The sequence below is a fragment of the Muntiacus reevesi genome, chromosome 3, assembly GCF_963930625.1.
Source record: "Muntiacus reevesi chromosome 3, mMunRee1.1, whole genome shotgun sequence".
Classification (NCBI taxonomy): domain Eukaryota; kingdom Metazoa; phylum Chordata; class Mammalia; order Artiodactyla; family Cervidae; genus Muntiacus; species Muntiacus reevesi.
In genome coordinates, this window is record NC_089251.1 from 144,731,985 (window position 1) to 144,757,799 (window position 25,815).

The 25,815-nt window shown below is 39.3% G+C and overlaps 2 protein-coding genes across 3 annotated transcripts in view; one reads left to right on the forward strand and one right to left on the reverse strand.

Annotated features, from left to right (window-relative positions):
* Window positions 1–1,556: 1,556 nt before the first annotated feature.
* The window catches only part of FAM117B (family with sequence similarity 117 member B), a 69,794-nt gene continuing 45,535 nt past the window's right edge, over window positions 1,557–25,815 (reverse strand). The window contains exons 5-8 of one of the 2 annotated variants that reach the window (XM_065930800.1): window positions 18,171–18,314; window positions 16,721–16,946; window positions 14,508–14,628; window positions 1,557–1,816 (exon numbers count right to left, since the gene is read on the reverse strand). In XM_065930800.1, the coding sequence (XP_065786872.1) occupies window positions 1,657–1,816; window positions 14,508–14,628; window positions 16,721–16,946; window positions 18,171–18,314 (651 nt within the window). In that variant the 3' untranslated portion in view covers window positions 1,557–1,656. Of the gene's footprint in view, window positions 1,817–4,009; window positions 7,943–14,507; window positions 14,629–16,720; window positions 16,947–18,170; window positions 18,315–25,815 lie in introns of those variants that run through there. The other variant, XM_065930799.1, reaches the window with a different exon arrangement.
* LOC136162822 (histone H1.2-like) lies at window positions 8,278–9,102 on the forward strand. The gene is made up of 2 exons (XM_065927266.1): window positions 8,278–8,291; window positions 8,489–9,102. The coding sequence occupies exons 1-2, from the start codon at window positions 8,278–8,280 to the stop codon at window positions 9,057–9,059; spliced, it is 585 nt and encodes a 194-aa protein (XP_065783338.1). The 3' UTR covers window positions 9,060–9,102.

Consider the following 25,815-nt stretch of genomic DNA (forward strand, 5'->3'; position numbering starts at 1 on the left):
TGTTTCTACCTTTAAAAAAAATTTCTTTATTCCATTTCAAAATAATGCTCTCATTTAGAAAGTCTAGAAAAGAAGACCAAGAAATCATCCACAGCCTGACCATCTAGGGGTAACTCCTGTTAATGTTACATAGGAACTAAACTGTCATCTGGGTGATTCATTTTACTGTCTGTCTGAAATGAGCATGCAAAGTAACAGACTAAAAATTACTTTTCTAAGTCTTTACCTCAAAAAGTCACATTAAAAAAAAATTCACCAAAAATGTTATTGAAAGCCCCACTTTTTGCCTCTCTAAAAAAGATAGTGGGGAAAAAAAAAGATAGTGAAAGTCACTCAGTCGTTTCTGACTCTTTGCGACTTCATGGAATACAGCCTGCCAGTCTATGGACTATTCTCTGTCCATGGGATTCTCCAGCAAGAATACTGGAGTGGGTAGCCATTCCCTTCTCCAGCGAATCTTCCCAACCCAGGGATTGAACCTGGGTGTCCTGCATTGTAGGCAGATTCTTTACCATCTGAGCCACCAGGGAAGCCCCTCAAAGATACGTTTCTCAAATTAAAGAAAATAGTTCTTTTGAATTTCTGCAGCTATAGCAACCTTAAAAACCAGAGCTTAAGGATTTGTGTCACTAACTTGCTTGGTCAGGAACTGGTGTTTAAACAGCTTACTTTCTCTTTGCCCTCTGAACCAAACTACCAGCAGTTGAACCAGTGAATACCACAAAGAACAAACAAGGCGATGACCCAAGGGCACATAATCTGCAATGATACCGGACACTTATATTTTATTAATGTCACTGTTACAGGAGAAGTAGCAGTAAGGCTTTGTGGTTAAGTCTTAAGTTGTGGAGTCAGACTTGGTTCAAAGCCAGATTTTGACATTTCTCAGATATATGACCATGGATAAGTTACTTAATCTAATTCTGATGTTGTGATTTATAAAACAGTAACTAGCAGTATTTGGCTTCCTAGGGTTCTGTAAGCACTGGAACGTGGAAAGCTATCAGTTACCTACCTTTATTATGATTTCAGCTCAACACCCTTGACTGTATTATACCTTACAAGGTAAAATGAATTTCATGGGATCATTTTCCCTGATCAGCAACTTGTGGCTTTTCTAAGGAATGAATAAACTTACCTAACAAAAGAGAAAGGAGAAGATAACATGTGTTTGCTTCCAGTTTTGTTATTTTCATACTCACTGGCCATCTAACTGACTAGCACTGTCATCAGCATTTCCTGAAATCACATAAGAAAACTGAAGTTCAAAGAGGTGACTTCTTTGCTTAAGATCCTGCAGAGCCAGAACTAGTTCCCAAATTGTGGCCCTAAATCTTGGGCTTTTTCTGGATCTCCTCTGAATGAGCCCGATGATCTCAAAAATAACTGCTTAAGGCATGGAACTGAGACTCCTGTTTTTTGGCCATCAAAGCTCCATGATAGAGAGTGAAAGTTGCTCAGTCGTGTCCCACTCTTTGCGACCCCATGGACTATACATCCATGGAATTCTCCAGGCTGGAATACTGGAATGGGTAGCCTTTCCCTTCTCCAGGGGATCTTCCCAACCCAGGGTTCAAACCCTGGTCTCCCACACTGCAGGTGGATTCTTTACCAGCTGAGCCATAAGGGAAGTCCAAGAATACTGGAGTGGGTGGCCTATTCCTTCTCCAGTGGATCTTCCTGACCCAGGAATCGAACCAGGGTCTCCAACATTGCAGGCGGATTCTTTACCAACTGAGCTACCAGGGAAGCCCTGAGCTCCATGATAGTCTTCTCCAAAACATAATGATTTATTTGGTATGATGCATCCATACTCCTGTATAAAATCAAACAAAGAGTATATGGAGTTAAACTCTCAGTATAAGGAAGATGCAAACCACTGAAGAGAAATTTTTAAATAAAACCAGCAATTTGGAGATAGTTAATAAAAAGTAGAAACAGCATCCTTAAAGACTGCAGTCTCCGTGTTAAGACACCAGACCAATCCCAAAACACATATATACAAAAGTTGTATTTACAACTTTTTTTCAAATTATTTTTCAAATAATTTTTGATGACAACTCACAATAAGAAATGTATTTTACTTTACAACCTAGTACATACGTATTCCTGTGTCTTCTAAGGGCTTCCCTGGTGGCTCAGCCAGTTAAGAATCTATTCGCAATGCGGGAGACCTGGGTTTGATCCCTTGGTCAAATCCCTTCCCAATCCCTGGATTGGGAAGATCCCTTGGAGAAAGAAAGGAATGACTACCGACTGCAGCATTCTGGCCTGGAGAATTCCATGGGCTATATGTTCAAGGGGTCGCAAAGAGTCTGACACGACTGAGCAACTCTAACTTTCAAGGCTAGCAAAAGCTTTACATACAAATATTATTCCTCTGTCTGAATATACTTATATTTTTTGTTACACTTCATTAAAAAAAAATGTTAGCTGGACCTATATAATTCATTTCAAGACCGAAACAGTTTGAAAACACTGAACTAAAGAGATACAAAGGTTATTTATATTATATCATCAGTCAGTTGTGTCTGACTCTTTACAACCCCATGGACTAGAGCCTGGTAGGCTCCTCTGTTCATGGAATTTTCTAGGCAAAAATACTGGAGTGGGTTGCCATTTCCTACTCCAGGGGATCTTCCTGACCCAGGGAACAAACCCACATCTCGAGTCTCCTGCATTGGTGGGCAGATTCTTTTACCACTGCACCACCTGTGAAGTCACCTGTGTTATCTCACTATGTTCTAATAGAAGTGAAAGTGTTAGTCGCTCAGTCGTGTCTGACTCTCCAACCCCATGGACTGTGGCCCACCAGGCTCCTCTGTCGATGGATTCTCCAGGCAAGAGTACTGCTGTGGGCTGCCATTTCTTCCTCCAAGGGAACTTTCCGACCCAGGGATCAAACCTGGGTTTCCTGCATTGCAGGCAGTTCTTTACTGTCTGAGCCATCAGGGAAGCCCATTCTAATAGAGGTCTAAAATAAATATATTTAAAAAGCAAACAATCTTAGCAAGGGAAAAAATGATAAGACATCAGCAGGCAACTCCTAGGAAGGGAATGCTAAGTATTTCACAACCAGCCACTTAGAAGAAATTAAAGGGAAAGAATCATTATAGACGTAAAAACTTTTGGGGGAAGGAGGTATATTTAATATTAATGAATCAAAGCAAACAATCAAATAAACAGAGAAAGTTAGGCACACCCAACTTAAGATCTAAATTTTCTCCTCTCAACCTCTTTATAAAGGTGGAGGGAAAAGACAGAAAAAAGAAAAATGGGAGAAAATGTTACACCAGTTTGAGAGATTCTCTTCATATTTGATGCTATGTTACATTATAATGTGTTTTTATATATATGTGTGTGTGTATGTATGTATATGTATACACACACACACACACACACACACATATATCCAAATTACAGTTAACTTTCCCCCCCAGAAATAATTTTTAGAATTTCTTACAAAGTAACCTGGCGACGACTTTTATGACAGGCAGCCACGGTGACACTTATTTCCCTTAAAAGGCGGCCCCGCATGCAGTCTTCATACAGACTAAACCCCCTCAGCCTAAACAACTGCCTGGCACCTATAAACCGTTGTCACAAAGGAAGAATATAGCTGGCTTAGCAAGAATGAATTACCAAAAGGGAAAAAAACTCCTTTATGTGTAATTTACAATGAAATTAAGTGACTGCCCCCAGCTAAATCTCTTAACAACCTGTAAAGTACTGAATTTAAACAGGTACATTGTTCAGTATGCTTGCTTGTATTTTAACGTCTGCGTAGCACTTACCACAAATACCAGGTGCTCTCAGTTCTGGAGGAAGTTAAGGAGGAGGTAGCAAGGAAATAAAGAAGAACAACTGAGAATATTATATATCCTGCTACTTAACACAAATTCATTTTTCTACCTGTGAGAAAGAATATACTAAAGTTTTTTCAAGCTAGAAATAACTGAAGAGAAATGTGCATGTGAGGCAATATTCATAAAAGTACACAGAAAAAGACTCAAGAAGAACAGACTTTATTTTTAACATAAAAGTTCTATTTTCTTGTGAGGCAGCAACAAGTGTTCAGATATAGGGAATACATAAGTACACAGGAACAATATTTATCACCATTGGAAATGCAGTTTTTTGGGAGAATTGTTAGAAAAACAAAACTTTAAAAATTGCATTTGAAAAAGATTTACACAGCTTTAACAGAGATGAAAAATAAAGACTTTTAAAAAACATAAATTATATTCATCAACAGGATTGTATAAACAAAATATTGTTCAGAGCTGATCTGCTTATCACTAATTTAGGCAGAGTAAAACTTAAACCTTAAAGTGCGAAATTAAGTATTTTAGCTTTTTTAATGCAAATTCAGCACTTCCACTGGTCTAGTCTTGAAATGTCAAAATTCTAAGCATTAAGGAATGAATCTTCAGAGTAGTATTTAATAAATTCAGTAGTGGCGATTTTTCTTTTACTTCAACAAAAGAAAATTCTGACAATCCAGTCCTAATCATGGACACAGAGGAGGCTATAAATTCTGCTATTTTTTTTAAATACCTTTTCCCAGTAAAAGCCAACCATTAGAAAAAAAAAGTGTGTGTGTGGGGGGGCTTCCTTGTTGCCAGTTACTCCACAATTAGCAATAGCACCTTCTAAAAGGCTGATTTGGCTTGTCACAAATATCAGAAATAGTTTAAAGAAAATGAATCTAGTTAAAAAATAATTTTGGCATCCATGCTCATCATATTAATCAAAGAAGCAAAACAGGTATTTAAAAAACATAACTGCTCACAAAAGCCATGACAACTTAAGATCTAAATTTGACAAGTAATACAGATTTGGTCATGATCAGAAATAGTAAATGTGTATTTTTATCACAGCAAGGAAGAAACTGTTTAAGAGCAAAAATAACAACACTGACAAAGTTAATAACCAGAGAATAGCTTCCTTTTGCTGAAATATACAAGCCACCTGTTTCTTTTACCGCAGTGGAAGTAAATTTATTCAAAATTTAAAAAAAATTTAAATTGTATTTCCATTGAAGCTATTCTGATTTACTTACTTTCTGTACAGTTTTCTACAGAATAACAAGATAATTATGGAATGTAATTTCAGAAAACAATATTATGCATTCTATTAAGAGTAGACCCATTTTTTTAAAAAAGTCAACCACCTGTGCACCAAGGTTAAATAAAAGCTACATGGACTACGATCAATATTTTTTCAAGACGGCATAAAGCTCATAAACTTAAAATCATAAACTTAAAATTTAGCCCTTTGGCACTGGCAGTTAAGAGTTTTTTTTATACCTTGTACCTTTATTCCTTCCTTCAAACCTCAGGCTCTATTTCTCCCAAACACGAGGACTATGTCTGGTTGCCATATAATTCATTTACCTGCAAATTCACATTCTCCTTACAGCCAAACATTGAAAGTTCCAACTATAAGACTATGAAAATGATAGTATCTTAAAACTGTCTCCCATTCTGATTTTAAATTACTTTAGATTAAGGATATATGAATACAGAAAGATGTGTTAGACAAATGTGAACAGAGTAAGTAGAAAAACTGTATACAAAGTGGCATTTTAGTAAAACACCCTTGTGACCACGTCCAGATGGCAAAAGAAGTCAGTCTGAGGTAAGGAAGAGAACAGAGATTTAACAGAATTCAGGTAATCCAAAAACTGATTGGGGGATTTTTTTTGAAACCTTATTTTTAACTTCCAACCTTCAACACCAGCTCACCTGATTTCAGTTTTACCCTTCTTCTGTACTTCTGACAGAGCAGTTCTCAGTGGTGAAATGGTAAAGTCAAATGATCAAAGTTCTCAAAAACCAACCCACCAGAGAACACTTAGACCTTGAATAACTGAGCTTTTCCAATTTAGAAGCCACGATGTACTAGTTCCAGGTAAATCAGTTTTGGACGGAAAAGGTACCAAAATTCATCAGGCCTACCAACTGAAGCCTGAGACTTCAAATGTTGAGTTTCCCAACATTTGAGTTTACCTAATTTGCCTAAATACATCTCCATTTTTAACAGGGCATAGTTTTAATTATTTAGATGTTTTAAAGGTACTTAAATATAAGAAGTCCTTTCAGAAGATTTATTGCTACCACTAGGTTTTCTTTGATGGGCTATATCTGGACAAACTGACATATTAACCTTCTAAACGGAATCCCTTTTACAGTATTTAAATGTTCTCTTCCTATAATATGTATGGGAACACTAAATTATTGCATCATAAGGTAGTTTATGAAGATCTTAGAAGGATGCTTTCTATCAACAATGCTGTAACTTTTTAAAAAGCGCTGCTCCTTAATACCACGTATCCAGACATGAAGTCTGCGTCATGTGATACTGGCAGTGCTTGTGTTAAGATCGGCCTAAATCCCAAATTCTTCAAAGGTTCCTGCTGTTTATGCTCCAAAGCCCTTCTGGCCTGTTTTTCTCCCCCTCTGTGTGGAATGTTGGAGCAAAAACTAGCAAAGTCTATAGGCAACATATCTCAGCGCCAACCACCACAAAGGAAACATCAGTCTCAAGATTCTGTGACTAAGGGTTGCTATTCAATGGATCACACTCTTGGCAAACTACTAACCCAGACCAAATCCACAAGACAACAACATCACAAAAGCAGAGGAGGAAATCCATGCACAGCCATTTTCAGGATCTCTTGGGGCTATGATACAGTGACGGTTAAAGGCAGGGTGACACCTGTGGGACAGAAGGGCGTTCCTGTGATAAATACTGCGCAGAAAATCCAAGGGGCTCCTTACTCCTAGCTAGCAGTCGACACTGGGCAGGTAAGTTTCCTTTTGGCTCGCTGACTTTAAACCAAGTTCCAATGATGGGTGAGAACATATTAAAGCACTTGTCTCCAGATTATAATTTTTCTGACAACGTGGTGAAATGTGTACAGGAGTAGTGAAGAAAACAGCAGTTTTACAAATATTTCACCCAAAGCACAAACTTCTGACATCAGAAAACATAAGTCACATAATGTACTCATATTGCTTTTTATGCTTTTTATATATGTACTTGTTCAAGGTATTAACCTATCAATTCTTGTTTGGGAGAAGAACACAGTCATGAGATTAAGATTGCTAGGAAAATGTCAACAATCCCTTTGGTCCCAAAGCTGAAAACAGCTGCGAAAAGCACACCTCTAGAAAGGGAAACAAGAAACAGAGGCCCCCGAAGAACATCCTGTTTGCTACGTTTCCAGAAAATGTAACATTGGTATAAAATGGTCATTTTCATAGAAAAGATGGTTCTTGCAGCATCATTCACATTTCCCTTCAGGAATCATGTTTGCAGGGATCAGTTTTTTGTTTTTTTCAAAGAAGTCTAATTTGAGAACAAAAAACGTGATATCGGCCCTCCAAAAGGAAAGAATGATACCTTTTTCTTGTTTCAACCGGTGCTTTAAGCAAAAGCAGGCTCGGCGCTGAGGGCCGGCCTCCAGAGGGGCCGCTCCCTTCCAGCAGCCACGCCGCGCCGCATCAGTGTGGAAGAGCTGGGGCACGTCACAGCCAACCAGGGGCCACGATGCCATCGCTGCCAAGGGGGCGAGGAGGTTCTCAGCTGCCCAGAACTACAGCCTCACAGCACTGGGACCTATCCCTCTGCTTCCTCGATGGGTTCTGGTGTGGGGAGGAGAGAGGCCGGGGGCAGGACTGTACTCGTTCCTCGAGAGACTCGGTCTTGCTCTGTGTTGGCAGACAGGGAGGCCACAGCGATGGGCTGCAGCAGAGTGGTGGTCATGCCAGTGCTGACGGTCAGGCTGTGGCCGGAGCCCTTGAGGGTAAGATCTGGCGTGGGGAGGAGAGGCTTCAAGATGCTGACGAGGCAGAAAGCAGAGCCGCTTTTAGGAATGAAATTCACCTTGTTTTTGTCAGGACAGTAAAAGGCTGGGATTTCATGAAGTTGTTTTGGCCTAGACACAGAATAAATAACCGAAGACTTTTAAGTCACGAAACACCAGAAGTAAGTTTTTTTCTTTAAAAACAACTTATAGACACAAAAAAAGAAAACAAATCTCAAGCTATGTCCAAAGCTCCAAATGCCATCAACCAAGGACACATGATTTGAATTATGCATCTGAGAGTGCTGAAGGACATGAGTTTACTGCTGATTTCGGCTCCCTGGCAGTCCAGGCTCCACACAGGATGCTCAGGCATATCAGTGAAGCTCTAAGACAGCCAATGTGAATAAAGAATTTCCTAAAGCAAAAGATATTCCAGCTCTTTAAAGACAAAAATATGTTCCGCTATGAGTTTTCCAAAGTCTGTACTATTTTGAAGGGCAAAGGCAAGGAAACGAAGGACACGAGATGTCTATCTTTTGCTGAGCTTTGCCACTGCGTGACTAAACTTTGCTGGGCATGACTTCTCCAAGTGCCCTTAAAAATCTCTTTGAAACAGTTCTGAGTTAATAGCCATAATGCTTTTCTGAATAACATAATATAAATGTAAAATCAAAGTAAAACTAAGCCGGCTGGGGCGCGCCGGAAGGCCTCCGGGCCCCCGGTGTCCGAGCTCATCACCAAGGCTGTCGCCGCCTCCAAGGAGCGCAGCGGCGTGTCTCTGGCTGCGCTCAAGAAGGCACTGGCGGCTGCTGGCTACGATGTGGAGAAGAATAACAGCCGCATCAAGCTGGGTCTCAAGAGCCTGGTGAGCAAGGGCACTCTGGTGCAGACCAAGGGCACCGGGGCTTCCGGCTCCTTCAAGCTCAACAAGAAGGCGGCCACCGGGGAGACCAAGCCCAAGGCGAAGAAGGCGGGCGCGGCCAAGCCCAAGAAGGCTGCCGGGGCGGCTAAGAAACCTAAGAAAGCCACAGGCGCAGCCACTCCAAAGAAAGCAGCTAAGAAGACCCCGAAGAAAGCGAAGAAGCCGGCCGCAGCTGCTGTGACCAAGAAAGTGGCCAAGAGCCCCAAGAAAGCTAAAGCCGCCAAGCCCAAGAAGGCCGCCAAGAGCGCAGCAAAGGCGGTTAAGCCGAAGGCCGCTAAGCCCAAGGTTGCCAAGCCCAAGAAGGCTGCACCCAAGAAGAAGTAGGTTGTTAATCATCTGCTTCTAAAACCCAAAACGGCTCTTTTCAGAGCCAAAACAAACAAACAAAAAAAACCCAAAGTAAAACTAATGACAGTCCTCTGTTCTAAAGGTTTCATTGACGTGAAATCCTTCCCTGTCCTCAGGTGCTCTTGACAATTAACCCAAATGGTTGGAAAAGGATACAAGTGTTAGTGGTATTCCCTAAAAGTAAAAATATAAAATTTAAACTGTTAAAGTAACATGGAACTGACACAAAATTATAAAGAAATTCAAATGGAAGAACCTAAATAAACCAAGATTCAGGTGGGAAAATGTAGTATGATCATACGATAAAAGTATGGTTCTCATCTCTCCTAATTAAAAAAAAAAAATCCAAGTGTGCCAAGTCTGCACTAGATTCTGGAGACCTAAAGATAAAATGACATACACGGAGACATACTAAATATGTAGTTCTTGGGACGAGAGAGGTATAAGGGACAGACTGTATTTCAGTATTATCAGTCTCCCTTATAATCTTTAGTGTGTTTTTAAAACATAATTCCTGGGCTCCAAAATCACAGTAGATGGTGACTGCAGCCATGAAATTAAAAGACGCTTACTCCTTGGAAGGAAAGTTATGACCTACCTAGATAGCATATTAAAAAGCAGAGACATTACTTTGCCAACAAAGGTCCATCTAGTCAAAGCTATGGTTTTTCCAGTGGTCATGTATGGATGTGAGAGTTGTACTATAAAGAAAGCTGAGCACAGAAGAATTGATGATTTTGAACTGTGGTGTTGGAGAAGACTCTTGAGAGTCCCTTGGACTGCAAGGAGATCCAACCAGTCCATCCTAAAGGAGATCAGTCCTGGGTGTTCATTGGAAGGACTGATGTTGAAGCTGAAACTCCAATACTTTGGCCACCTGATGCAAAGAGCTGACTCACTGGAAAAGACCCTGATGCTGGGAAAGATTGAGGGCAGGAGGAGAAGGGGACGACAGAGGATAAGATGGTTGGATGGCATCACTGATTCAATGGACAAGGGTTTGGATGGACTCTGGGAGTTGGTGATGGACAGGGAGGCCTGGCGTGCTGCGGTTCATGGGGTCGTAAAGAATTAGTTAGACACGACTGAGCGACTGAACTGAACTGAAAACAATTCAGAGAAGCTATGAATCACTTCGAAGTATCCATAAGCTTTACAAACTGTCAGAAATGTCGACAGCAAAAAAAGGTTAAAAACCCCCAGAAGCATGTCTGAGAGATGGGATAAAAATGGTTTGTAAAATGTTTAGAGGTAGAACAAGCGAGTGAATAACCTCTGACACAAAGAAAGAGGGGGAGTTTGGTAGGAAGATAACTTCTAGAGGAAGGAACATCTGAGCTGGGCTTTAAAGAATGAATAAGCAACAAACCTGGGGAGTAGGTGCCAAAAAAAAAAAAAGAAATGTTCCATATAGGCAGTGCTTTGGGTAAGCATATTTTATTGATTAATAGTGAATACTACCCATGGATAGCTTTGGCAAGAATAATTTAAGAAGAAATAAATTACATCATTTAAATTTGTTTTACTTGTGTATTGTTCTTTCTTGGATACAATGGAGACTTTATATGTTGAGCACTTTTAGGGTCAGGTGTATCTGGATATACTGTGAGAAGGGCATACACCCCTCTATTTTTACTGACAACATGGTTTTCAATTCCTTAAAGCAGATAGGAAGTTGATATTATGTTTCTATAATTAAATAATGCTTGGGGTTTTTTTTAAGAATTAGTAAAGATAACTTCATTCTTATATTAGGGGAAAAAAGGGCTAATCAAGTTTTACACCCTCCTTCAAATGAGGCTTAGGTTTTTAATTATTGTTTGATGGTATCTTGCTAAAAATCACGTAAGACACAATGCTGCTAATAGATCTTGAGGATGAAACCTCGTATTTCTGAAATACAAATAAACTTCTTTCTTTTTTTTTTTTAAGGCTAATTCATTTGTTAATGCTATTAAGTAGGTACCTACTCCAAGTTTCAGCTCTGGCCTAAATGGGATCACATTTCAAATGAATTCTCAACACAACATTAATTATAGAGCATCATTATTATCAGTAAGTTTCTCAGCCTCTATACTGCTAGAAGAGAATCTAAAATTCCCTCTCACCTACATCCCATCAGCACCAAAAATACACTTTTAAAAATTACCTATATTTATAGTTAAGAGTCCAAAAAACTGTGCAGTTTTTCTTCAACTAATGATCCGGTAACTGTGACTTTTTTTAATGATAGAACCTAAAATCAGTTTAACTCCCCTTTCTGCTTTCATGAAAACAGACTTAACAACAGATCTCACACAAAATAACAAAATATAATAACTTGTCTAACGGGCATACAGATTGAGAAACAAAACACTAACAGTAAAAAAAAAAAAAAAAAAAAAGCATCACGCCCCCACCCCTCTTCCAGTCTCCCCTCTTCGAGTCATGACCCCAACCCACCAAAAGGAATCAATTTTTACTCCATTTAACTTTTATGAGAAGATTCTCCCAGAAATTCGTTACCCACCCCTGGGGTGCATGACCAGTATAATACTTACGCCACTATTAACAGAAGCTGCAAGTTCTAATACTACTACAAAGCTTTCTTCAATTTAAGAAACAAGTATGTAAAAAAAAAAACAAAACACGTACACACACAGAAACCCTCAATTAATTTAAATATTTTATTTTTCCATAAGTTATACCAAAAGTGACTGTATCTCAAAACAGATATAATTCTTTGCTAGCTGATTTCTGAAAAATAGATGGTCAGACTGGGTAATTATTATAGGTATTTTCATACTGATGTAAGGAATTCTTTGGGTTTTTTTTTTTAAAGCCTTATGCAATTTTCTTTTCAAATTCAGGAATAAATTATCAGCTAAGAAATGGCGGTTCCAATTTACTTAGAATGGGAGAGAGGGAATGAAAGGAAGAAAGGAAGGGGTTCTGTCATACTTTTAAAAAAATCTCTATACTGCAAAGAGGACATAATACCTAGGAACCTAAGATAACTATGGTCAAGGAGTTCATTAACTGGCATCAGGAAACAGCCTATGTGACTTCATTAAAAAGGACTTGCTAAGTGCAGAAGGCATGGCTAAGGTCTTTGCTGTATCAAAAAAAAAAAAAAGAAAAGCAAAATCTGGTCTTGTCCTTTCTGGGCCCAAATCCAGCTACCTATTTTCTTTCCAGCAAATAAACATATAAATGAGAGATTAACCCCTCACCTGACTCCAACAGCTGGTTCAGATCTCTAAGTCTACCTTTAAACAAAAATGAAGACTTAGAGAAATATACTTTAAAGAATGATTAAATAAGCTAAAATTTTAAGATTAGGACCAATAATGACCCTTGCTTTAATGCTAGTGCATCCAGTGGGTTTTGCTCTAATTATGACATATATATGTGGGGCAAAAAGAACCAATATTTTAGACTCTGAGTAACTTGTTTTATTGATAGAAGGTTAAAATTAGCCCTAAAAAACCCATTCTTGGGTTACTGCTATTTCTTTTTGGAATACAATTAAGATATTTAAAAATAAATAGGTTTTTGTGTGCTACACATCCTTTATGTCAGTAAAATTTATAATAAACTATGTGCATTCAGAAGAGATTTACCTTCTAATAACAGATGGATATGCATAAAACATTTTATATGTCACGGTTCACCTTATTTTTATCCATCCATCCATACACACACATACATACATATTCCCCATCCTTTCTTCCTTCTCTTTAGAAACAACCAACACAGTTGTATGTATACAGTTCAGATACTGAGAACTTTTCCAAATATAACAGTCTAGGCAGATGCCACAAGACACCAACCTACACAACCAATATTCACTCAAAGTCACTGATACAGAAATTCAAACTGCTTTTTAAGTCTATCAGCCAGAGTCAAATACTCCAAAAGGTTCCATGTGGACCATTGAACTTTTACCTATTAGAATGACTCCATTTCTGAAGAACTCTCATGAAAAGGTCTAAGTCAGCATGTTCAAGTGACGCATAAAAGCCCTCTGAGATCTGTTAAAGATGCATAATCCAGGTCCTATCTACCTCCGTACTTTTCACTCCTTAGGGCTAGGGTGACACCTGGGGCTCTGTAGTCTGAACTAATTTCCTGGATGATCATGGTGCAAGGAGTCCATGAAACACATGTGTGGAGAAATTCTGCTTAAACTCTCTGGCAGCAGGCATGCCTTCAGACTTACATGGTGCAGAGAGTAAATAAGCAGCTGCTAAAACAGGGTTTTCAATTATTGTCACAAAAGCAAAAAGACTGACAGCTGGGATCTCCTAGTAGAGAAGGTGAAGGGATTCAAAGACAATGCTCTTTTTGTGGCAAATTGTTTAGAATTGACATGAAGGGAAGCGTCGACAGGAGAGGCACACAGAACAAAAGGATGCCATGTTTCAAAACGATTCTAAGATACTCGTGATGGAACAAAGAAGTTATGTGAACCAAACAAGGCTGGACAGTCTCCACACTGTATTTTTAGTTTCATAGTGAGAAAAAGCCAGAAGGTGTCTCTTAGTCTTGCAACGAGATTGAAAAGTGAGATTTATAGATGTACCATCATTCTCTCTTCAAATAATGTTCGTCATCTGATTTGCTCAGCATCATACATACCTACAATCCTGTAGCCATCACTTACAAGGCAAGGGGCCACAGCTGCTGAAAACAGGCCATGGCTGCAGTACCTTCTAAGCAGATTCTGAGTCTAAAGTTAAGAGTCCCTGACTAGAGTAAAAGTCAACAGAAATACATGAGTACAGAAGATCGCATACCAAGGGTACCAGATGTTGTGTAAAGTTCTGCTTCTTTCATGATCTTTATCACAGCAACATGTTTCTGCAAAGTAACAGAATTCTCTTCCCCATGTTGGCAGGAAAATAATTGTTTAAAGAACTGGAGACTAAAAACTGAAGGGAATTTGATCCCTGAAAGGAGGAAACCCACCCTGCATTGAGATCTGTGGTCTCTCTTGAATAAATACACTGCTAAATTCAATGTGCGGCGCTGACTGTTTACAGGTCCAGCAATAACCACGGGTGATATGCTGGGGGCGACTGAGGAAACATGAGTAACGACTGAATGCTAGTTGATGTGAAGCATAACTGTAACTCTCTTTGGTGTGACAATGGTCCTGTGGTTATGGAGGAGTGGTTACTTTTAGGAAATAAGTATTAAACTGTATTCAAGGTTAAATGTCATGACTACAACTTACTTTAAAACAGTTCCGTAAAAACTAACACCAAAACACAAAGAGACACAGCAAAATGTTAACTATAGGATCTAGTGCTGGGTATACAGGTGGTCACTGTGCTGTTCTTCAGCCTATCTGAAATTCTTTTTTTTTTTTTTTCTGAAATTCTTTTAATACTTCTCATAATAAAAGTTTGCGGTGGGGGAGGGATGGTGGGCGATACTTACGAGCATTCCTCAAAGACTTTGACCCTCTCACAGCCCTCAGGAGGTTCCCTTTTGAACATGTAACTGTTGTTAGGTTTTGGTGAGGTTGCGTATTTGGGCAAAGGAGAGTTGTTCCCATTCTCTGCAAGAAACAACATGCTGGATTACTAAGAAATACTAGCGCATACGCGCAGAGTCCTACTGTATTTGATTGCTCCTGGCCTCGCCTACACCATGAGCTACTACTTGAGGGTAGGAACAAGGCTTTACTCATCCACATCACCCCAATATCTAACATAATTCCTGGTAAAAAAGACAAAATTGTTGGCTTAGAAATGCATGAACCAGAGATTTTCCTTTCTGCCTGTGTAACTTACTCCTCAGCACTGAACACGGCGGCATGCTGCTGCTCATTTCTATTCCGTACACAGCACGCAGGCTCAAACGCCACCTCCATTCTTCCCAAGACAAATAACTAAAATGCTTCCTCACTGGTGGTTTGTAATTCACTCTTGGCTGTCCCTCAGAATCTCTCAACTGATTTCTCTACTCTGGCTGCAATCTCTGCCCCAGGTAGTCAGAGTCTATGCACGGGGTATGGCGGAGACTTTTCTTCTGCCTGCAAAACTTCTCTATACCTAACAGGTCCTTCTCTGCTCATTTTCCAAAACCTCTCCTTCAAAGTCTGGCTTAAAGTTTTTGTTATCTTTCTAAATTAACCCTACCCAAGGGAACACTTCTTTACTCTGGTGATTCTGTTCAGTGCTGATGTCCTCGGTTTCTACCACATTAACTTAGAATTCTTGATATGTATCCTACGTGTTCTAAATGTACTGTGTCAACTAAACTACAACTCCTTGCTGACAGTAACCCTTTCTTACAAAAGAAATCTGGAGAAGTTAACCAGTCACTAGTCTCCTAAAGTCAAATATAGCAGGGCATAAAACTTACAGAGTTCCCATATGCTTCTGAAGTAAAAGTAGACAGTATGGGAAATCAAGGGGCAGATTTTAATAGCCATGGTTAGTCTGGGGGTGGGTTGGGTGGGGCGGGTACATCTGATTGAGCTTAAGTACTCGGAGCTACATTCACTCTCTCTTTTAATCCTTACAGCAAGAATCAGAAGTAATTAATTATGTCAACTCGTGACAAGAAACACAAGGCCCAATCAAAGGATTTAATTCAGTGGTGTCAAAATTCTGTGCATGTGAATCGCCTGGGAGCCCCGAAAACTGCTGGTGGCCGTGTCCTGCCCCCAGGGGGTATGACTTATTAGTAACTGGTCTAGGGTATGGCCAAGTTTTATTTAACCTTGTAGATGACAAAAAAGGGCCCCAATAGTATAGTTTTACAATTGCCCATAGTCTGAAGTGACTTCTTCAGTAAACCTCAGGTCTTCTGCACTAGCTATAGTCTCAGTATTCAGATGACTGGCACTAATGATCCGTTGTCATCAGACGTGGAACACTTTCCGACAATCAACACATTCCAAGTAGGAGGTTCTAAATAAATGACTACTGAACTGAGCCATAGAATTTATCTCATCATTTTTCTCAAGCTCATGCAGTAATAACTAGAATTTAGACTAAGAAAAGACTGCCTTGATAAAGATAGATGAAAGATCATATTTGTTTTAAAAGTAAAACATTATTAGTAACTCATATTCAAAGTGCTATGTTTCCAAGTACTTTTTGAATCATGCAAGTGGTTTAATACTAAGTAAGCATCCCACCTCCCCTTTTACTCCAGGCTTGCCTGGAATACTCACCTTGCACTGATGTAAGTCAGCTTAATTCTTATTAGAAATATCACAAATATAGATCCTGAAACACACTAACTTGAAGGCTTCACATTCAATTAAAAAGTAGTAAGGTAGTAAAAACATGACAACTAAGGTAATAGAAAACAAATGTTTTTCAGGACAAATGTTTATCTCATTTATACCAAAAACGATGTTACTCACTATTAAGGAGCTTGTGTTAGTAAGTGCAAAAAAAAAAAAAAAATTGTACAAACAAAAGCCCGTAAACCCAGCCAACCCGAGCATCACCTGAGTACCGCAATAAAACCTACGGTTCTGTACTACAATTCTTTAAAATCTGTATTTTGAACACATCTCAAAGTCATGATCTTGATGGCCCTAAGTGCATGTGTTCTGCTAGAAGATGAACAGAAAGCAGGATGCAGCGGTGGCATCACCTATCCCATGGCAGCAGACCCCTCGCGTGTCGTACCTTTATCCCTGGGGTCGACGAGCAGGTCGTCGGCCGAGCACGGGCTCTCCTCGCTGCCCTCGTTGGAGATGGTGAGGAAGGAGGTGGGCGACACGGACTGGGAGCGGCTGCTGTCGTTGCTGCCCCGCTCGGCCCCGCCGGGCGTCTGCGTGTCGGCGCTGCGCGTGCTGCTGCTTCTCTGAGCCAGCGGCGGCGGCGCGCGGTGGCCATCTGGGATGTCTTGGGGCTGTCACGAAAATGTTTTACATGTGTGTGTTTTGGTCACTGATTTCGAAATTCCCCCAGAAAGGCACCCAAGGTTCCACCTTCCCCTGTTGCTGCAGAAGACTCAAAAGTCAGAAAGCCTCTCCTTGTCGGCCTCACGATAGAGACAAGCCTCTGCATGGCCGTCGGAAGCCGCGGGACACGGGGTGGCCGAGCGAGCCCTGAACTCCCAGGGCTCTGGCACACCGCGGACGGACGAAACAACAGTTACTTCTCACGGGCTCACTGCGACTTTCAAAGTGATCAAGGCACACCATTATAAAAGGGGAGAAACCTGGGTGGAAGTCCAGGCTCCATGAGAAGAAAAGGCGGGGCACTGGTGAGCCAGTGACACCTGATGATCGTCCGCCCTGCTCACTGCCCCCTCAAACCGTGTTCTCAAAGAAACCCTCCTGAAGGAGAGAACGGTTCATCACAGCAGTGCTAATTATGGAGGGAATCAAGGAGCTGTTCAGAGCAAGGCTTGGGTGACTCACTCAGCGGGGAAACCAGCTCCCTGACACCCCTGGTGCGTTTACCTTCATTACACATCAGGGGAAGTTTCACCGTCATCCAGCGGAGGAGGGGAGGGTGTGGGTACTGGTGTTTTCCCTAAGCTAAACCAACCTTTCCTCTTAAGGGAGAGAATCTCAGGCGTCAATGAAATACTACTTTAAACTCCCCAATTCCTCTTTCACTGAAGAATGAAAGCTTCAGTATACTGACTTGCTTTTAAATATAAACAGGAAATGTTCTGTCTTACATATAAACCACACTTTTCTATGTCACAATTAATATATATTCTATGTATGTTACAGGTAAGCAGACCTTACAATAACTGACAAGCAGTAAGATACATATTCATACTCAGAAAATATTCCACACCACCACCAACAAACTAGTAAGCTGAACTTTTGTTAAATGGAGTTACAGACAATGAGAAGCATATCTGTGACTTTTAAATACAGAAAAACAAAAAATAGTTTCTGTTCAAGGACCCAAATTTAAGTCATATCAGTTGTCTCTATGAGATGCAAACAAAAACTGTCATTCACATGCAAAGGTCAGAGTTTCACAAAAGAGATAAATTTTTATTCTCAACAAGAAGCAAGAAACATGTAAATATGGAAACTAAAATTGTGATTTTTTAAAAAATAATTAGAGAAATTAATGTATAAGGCTGATTTTAAGATACAAGATTACTTACTATAAGTTGCTCTTCCTTTTCCCCAGTCTCTTTAATTATTATTTCAATCTCCTGATTCAATCCTTCCACACTATTCCGGAATCGGGAGCCTGTTGATTTGGTGATGGGAATTACTGGAATAAGTGCACTCTTTGGAACAGGAGCCTGAAAAAAAAGTAGTGGAGGGGGGAGAAGAAACGTTTACTACTGCCTTTACATTCTCTGGATGGAAGCATACTTCCAGTTGATCTGGGTAACTCTAAAATAAATAAAAATTTATAGACCTCACAAAAAGTGTGAATAATGAAACCTGCTCCTTGGTTTACACAAAACAGAATTTAAAGCAAAAATCCCAGACAATCAAGGTAGAATTTCAGAAATTAATCCACATCTATGAGGGACTGTAAAGAGAAGAGGGATAAAGGAAAACAGTAAACGAATCTTAACCTCAGACATTCTTTTATGATTATAGGAGTTCAGATTTCAGAACATAACTTTGAAGTCCTCCAGTGCCATAATTATCTATATTCCAGAAAATAAACAACAACAAAAACTAATTTATCCAAAAAAAAAAATTTTTGGTAGGAAAAACAAAATCACTTCCAAAGTAAATATACAGTAGCAAGATGATAAGAGTAACTTCCCTGTGAAATTTATTTATACTTCCACCGTAATTATTTTAATGTTTTGTTTCAAAGCCTATCTCTAGTTTAAAAAAAATGTTCCCACTGGCACAGTATTACTTTTGAAAAGAAATAACTGATTATATTACAGGATATCAGTCGGTTTCCTGACAAGATACTCAAAATAAAATATGAAACAAGAATTGCAAGGTATCTGCCAAAGTTCATACAACAGTGTGCCAGAAGGTCATCTTGTATTGTCCTGCAATACAATGTCTTGGTAAAGAAATGTGACTAATTCATCCTTCATTTAGGAAGGTCTCTTTCAGATCCCCTGTTCTTCAATCCTTCCCTCTTAGTGCTACAAAGCCAGTAACTTCCCGCACTTCCCGAAAGCCTCGTCAGCAGGCCAGCCCTGGCTCACCCATGACAGGACTGTGATAAGATGGGACAGGAAGAGGAAAGTAAACACCAGAGCCCACCCCTCCATTCTTCTAGGAACTCGCATTCTCCACCCTCCGCCCTACTCTCACCCCAAGGTCATTACTTTCCTACTTCAGTGAAACAATGCCTCAAAGATCACTGAAACTGGCCATTTCCCAGCAGTTTTTTATATCCCCAAGACCTGTCACTAACACCTTGAAGGGTACTTTTTTCTTTTTTTACCTATTCTCACCCTCTTGTTTCCTTAGCAACAGAATAATATCCCAAAGTATAATCTAAAACAGGCTTAAAAAAAAAAAAAGAAATTCTCTCCAATTAGATATGTACTTACTCTTGGGATAAGAGTGGGAGAATGAAGCTAAGAATATGGTTTGGTTCATGACAGGTCAAGAAAGGAAAGAAACCTTTCTCAAAGTGGTGGCAAGAGAAAACAAAAACTAGTGAAGGGACGAAAGGAAACTGATTTGGACTGAAGCACCTATGGGTTAAAAGAAACCGAGCTCACTAGTCTGCAGTGGAGAGCGTGTTAGAGCATTTCTGTCAGGCAGGCATCCTTCCTGGGCCTGGACTCTTCCTCTGTCAAAAAATAATGAGGTGCCAGAGAACTGCTACAGACTAAGATTTCAGGAGTTATCAGTATATATACTATGAACAGAACTTTGATTTTATTTTTTACATTGAGTGAAAGGTACTCAATTCTAAACTTAATTTTTCTCCTAAAAGTCACAAAACAACATGAATAATGGCCTGCTTTGGATGCCATTTTCAGGCTGCATCTGGTTTGTAGCTAACATTATAGAAATGAGGAAGTAGAAGACTAGAAGGGGAAGATGATCTGTCAGGATTTCTGCAAAATGTTGACCTTTCTGGGTTTTGGAACCATAAGGATCTGTTAGTAAGTCTTCTAAGAACAGAAAGCTTAAGTCTGCTGGGTGTCATGTTGAGAAATGCACATAACAAGAACCCACCAGTGTAATAACTGACTGGACATCTTGTTACTGCCTTTCCAGGCAGCTACAGAAGTCATATCCTACATAATTGGTAAGAAGTTTCTCTCAAATGTAATCTAAAATAGCGGCAAGTGTCAACAGTTTAATTTATTTAAAGCAAAGGAAAGAAAGGGAGGAAAAAAAAATGAAAATGGCCACTTTCCTAAGGTCAACACACCATTTTAGGTAAATGAAGCAAAGGTTCAACAGTAATTCATTTAATTAGCAAATAGTTATATGATTAGAAGAAAAATAATCTACCCAAGCTGCCTGGGAAAAATTTTCTTCATTAAAAATACTGTTATTATTCCAGAAATAAAAAGTAATAGGCCTCTGATTTTATTCCTTACATAAACTATGCTCTAAAATATTTAAAAATAACAAAAATGATTATACTTTAACTTTTATGGTTCATTTTAACGGTTCTTAAGGAATTGTGTGTGTGTGTATATATAATTTATTTTTCCCATATCTACATAGCTTTCTGTAATAAAACGTGTATTTCTAAATATAAATCAGTATATGCAAATACAAGTGGGTTACCATATTAACTGAGAGATATCCTTAGACAGCTCTGAAAGGTTAAAAATCCTTCCATTATTAAGGGAAAATCCCTCTCTCCTAAGATTTGACCCAGGAAACAACAAGGATCTCTTATTTTTCTCAGTTCTTGATTCTTTCTCTTCAAATCAGAATGTTTTCCACTGAAGTAAGATTTCAATTAGGTGAATCATAGTTTTAAAGTTTTCTTTTTGCTATTTACATTTGCTGTCTATCTATATATTACATTACAGCTTAAAGATCAAACTACATAAAAGCTGTGAATTAACCAACAAAGAAAGAACTGCAAGAGAGGGTTTGGCTAACCCTGAAGCTTCATGAGAGTCCAATCTACACTATAACTTAAATGTCTGTTTCGAAGCATGGGGATAAACTTGTGGCAAGACAAGCAGACTCAGGAAAGATGGGAAGAATACCTACTGAAGTAGTGGCTGAGCAGGGAAAAAGATAAAGAGAGCTAAATTTTCAAAGGAAGAAAACTGTAGGATAGAAAAAGGTCTGTTCAGCAATTCAATAGAAATCTAGGAGAGAAACATGAGCCAGAAACCCTAATACAACAAAACAGTGGTCACAACTGATGTTTAGAATGGATTTTTTAAAAACTTAGAAAGCACTGGGGGAAAAAAGCTTTGCCATCATAGGGGCTTTTGTAGGGGGCTCCATGTGGCTTTGACTCCTCCTGTCCCATCAGCATCACTTTATTTCTGTCCTCCAGAGATCAGTGTCCTCTCATGTGTACCCCCCTCCTAGCTTTTCTAAGCTACAGCTACAGTCTCTAATGAAGGTCACAGCTGAAGCACCTACTGTTTTGATTTCTCAGTGGAAAAATCTTGAAACTTTCAAGAACAGCAAATCTGTCCTGGACAGGCACACAAAGATTCCAGTGCCGAGAAGCAATTTTCTCTTTAAAGTGCAACACTCCTCTCACTTCTCAGACGAAAATAGCTTTTCCCCCCCTTTCTTTCTCATGATCCCTTTGCTCCCTCCTAAGCTATTACAAAACTATCATGTTCCCCAGCCCAGATGAAGCAATAAGAAAATCCTATGGGAGGGCTTTCTTGTTTGAGCCTATCACAGACAGAAATACCTGCATGATTTTAAAATTCACACTCTTAAGTTAGTTTATGCTGCATCTCTAGCTCTTGTGTTACTAACATCTGACTCTAATCATCAAACAATTCTGAAATGTGTTAGCTACATCTTTTTGAAAAAATTTTTAATTTTTAATTGGAGAATAATTGTTTTACAATGTTGTGCTGGTTTCTACCATAGAACATGAATTAACCACCAGTATACATATTACCCCCGCTCTTGAACCTCTCACCTCCCACCACTCTAAGCTCTCACCGAGCACCAGGCTGAGCTCCCTGCACCATACAGCAAATCCCCACCGGCTATCTATCTAACATTCGATAACATGTATGTGTCAACGCCGCTCTCTCAATGCGTCCCTCTCTCTCCCTCCCCCGCGGTGTCCACAAGTCTGTCCCCTATGTCTACGTCTCTATTCCTGCACTGCAAATAGATTCATCAGTGCCATTTTTCTAGATTCCATACGCATGTGTTAATATATGATATTTGTTTTATTCTTTCTGACTTACTACACTCTGTATAACAGGTTCTAGGTTCATCCACCTCACCAGAACTGACTCGAATTCTTGGCCACACCTTCTAATGAGAGTATTTCTTGAAATACTCCTTAAAAATATCTTAAGTATCCAAGAGTTTTGTCAATTTTGGAAACCAATGACATGTGTAGTTTCTCTCCCCTAAGAAATTTGGCAGCATTTATTCTTCATAATAAATAGTTCCCTCTCCTGAATTTCCAGGGAAAGAATCACTCAAAAGTATGTGAGAATTCTAACTGTAAAAAAATCCATTCCAAGCCCAAGAAAAAGATCTGTTAGCCAATGGTTACAGACTATCTATTATCAGAACAATACTGTCCTTGATCATTAAGGGATGCTAAAGGAATTTCCCAATAATCTCCCTAAAGACCTGGACCGTGTGGTCTATCTGTCCCTAAATTAGTGTTTCTCCCCTTTAATATTGATGTAAACAGTGTGCTACAAACAGTAACATGTATTTATTTGACTTTTTTTAATGTCTTTTGTAAAAACTACAAACTACTGTCATTTACATATGTCTCCTTTTTTATTTTTAATTTTACAACATTGTGCTGGTTTCTGCCATACATCAACATGAATCAGTCACAGGCATGCAAATGTCACCTCCCTCTTGAACCTGCCCTTCTCCTCCCACCTCCCATACTCCTAGGTAGTCACAGAGCACCGAGTCCATCATTATAAATAAGCTTGTCTTCCTATCTGGCTTTTTATGCATCTGTTCCACCAATTAACCACTTTTGCAGTTTTAATCCTATATTATTTCTTCTGGGTTTTTTTTGTGTGTGTGTAAAGGGGGAAAGATAAAACCTGGAACCCCCCCTTCAAAAATAATAATCTACATATCATGAACTCCAAATAAACAAAAAACCTCTAATAACTTGGAAAGCCTATGAAGAGGAAAGTCAAAGAGCCTCCAGATATTTAAACTTATTAACCAAATAATGGAAAGTTATTTTCCTACCCCTAGAAAAGTATAACAGAAAAAAGCTTTAAGCACACAGTAACTGGACCCAACTAAATGGCCAAAATTAGAGAACTGCCCTACAGAATCCGGAACATTAAAAATGTTTCTGAAGCCCTCTGTAATAGCAAACATTTTTCTACATTAAATACATTTAAAAAAATACTTAGTCTAATATATGATATGATCTCCGCAAGGAATGAAAAAGGAAAAAGAAGAAAGCATTTAAGGAATAGCTGTCTTTAGAGAGTGAAACTCTGGATGGTCTTTTTCCTATCTGATTTTTTTTAAAAAATAACAGCTTGACTGAGGTCTAATATTTCTCAGTTTTAGTTTTTCTTCCAGTTTTATTGAGGAAATTGACATACCACATTATATAAAAGTTTAAAATGTACAGCATAGAGATACAATTTTTCTATTTGACTTTTTTAGTTTCTCAAGTTTTTTGTAATAAGCATGTAAATATTTTCATGATAATTAAAGTTTTAGAAAATAAGTTCAATATGAATTGGCAGAGACGCCTAAAGAAAAATCCAACTGGAAGCAACCTAAGATTTACTGAGCAGTTATTCTGTGCCAAGAATTACATTAACTGTTTCATAATACTCTATACCATAAAGAAAGCTGAGCACCAAAGAATTGATGCTTTTGAACTGTGGTGTTGGGGAAGACTCTTTTGAGAGTCCCTTGGACTGCAAGATCAAACCAATCAATCATAAAGGAAACTAGTCCTGAATATTCACTGGAAGGACTGATGCTGAAGTTGAAGCTCCAATAGTTTGGCCACCTGATGTGAAGAACTGACTCACTGTAAAAGACCCTGATGCTGAGAAAGACTGAAGGCAAGAGGAGAAGGGGCCAACAGAGGGTGAGATGGCTGGATGGCAACACCAACTCGATGGACATGAGTCTGAGCAGACTCTGGGAGCTGGTGATGGACAGGGAGGGCTGGCATGCTGCAGCCCATGGGATCACAAAGAGTCGGAGACGACTGAGCAACTGGACTGAACTGAACACCATTTATTGGTCTTCCCTGGTGGTTCAGATGGTAAAGAATCTGACTGCAATGCAGGAGACTCAGGTTCAATCCCTGGGTTGGGAAGATTCCTTGGAGAAAGGAATGGCTAACCGCTCCAGTATTCTTGCCTGGAGAATTCCATGGACAGAGAAGCCTGGAAGAGCTATAGTTCATGGGAACACAAAGAGTCGAATACAACTGAGTGACTCACTCACACACACACGCACCATTTAATCATGTGTTAGAACAACACAACAAACAGGTAATATAATGCAGGGAACCCAATGAGCTTAAAAAAGCTAGCAAGCAGCATGACTCAGATCTTAGGCTAAACAATCTGAGCTCAGACCACCTGTGCTCATCTTCTACAGTTATAAGACCTCCTGGGTTACTTTTGAGTTCTCTGCTAGCATCTAATCTATTATTTCCAGACAATTATATTTGCATGTTATCTATTCATTTTTATGTTGGTTAGTACATATTTTTTAGTGGAACTTTATTGGAAAATAATTCACAGTATCATACAACTCATTTCAAGTGTACAACTTCTGCTTTTGAACAGTAATTGAATAGAACTGCACCACTATTATCACAATTAATCTTAGAATCAAACCAAAAAAAAACGTCCCTCACACATTCGCAGTCATTCTCCATCTTCCCTCAACTTTCTCAGCTTTAGGCACTCACCAGTCTACAATCTCTCTATGGGTTTGCTTCTTCTGGACATTTCATATAAGGGAAATCATGTGTTCCTTTGTGTCTGGCTTCTTTCACTTAGCATAACGTTTCCAAGGCTCACCCATATGGTAGTATGTATCAGTACTCCATTCCTTTTTTGTGACCAAGTAATATGGGCTCAATAAAGGACAGAAATGGTAGGGACCTAACAGAAGCAAAAGATATTAAGAAGAGTTGGCAAGAATACACAAAGGATTATAGAAAAAGATCTTCACGACCCAGATAATCACGATGGTGTCATCACTCACACTCACCTAGAGCCAGACATCCTGGAATGTGAAGGCCTTAGAAAGCATCACTACAAACAAAGCTAGTAGAGGTGATGAAATTCCAGTTGAGCTATTTCAAATTCTGAAAGATGATGCTGTGAAAGTGCTGCACTCAATATGCCAGCAAATTTGGAAAACTCAGCAGTGGCCACAGGACTGGAAAAGGTCCGTTTTCATTCCAACCCCAAAGAAAGACAATGCCAAAAAATGCCCAAACTACTGCACAATTGCACTCATCTCACATGCTAGTAAAGTAATGCTCAAAATTCTCCAAGCCAGGCTTCAGCAATACGTGAACCGTGAACTTCCAGATGTTCAAGCTGGTTTTAGAAAAGGCAGAGGAACCAGAGATCAAATTGCCAACATCCGCTGGATCATCGAAAAAGCAGGAGAGTTACAGAAAAGCATCTATTTCTGCCTTATTGACTATGCCAA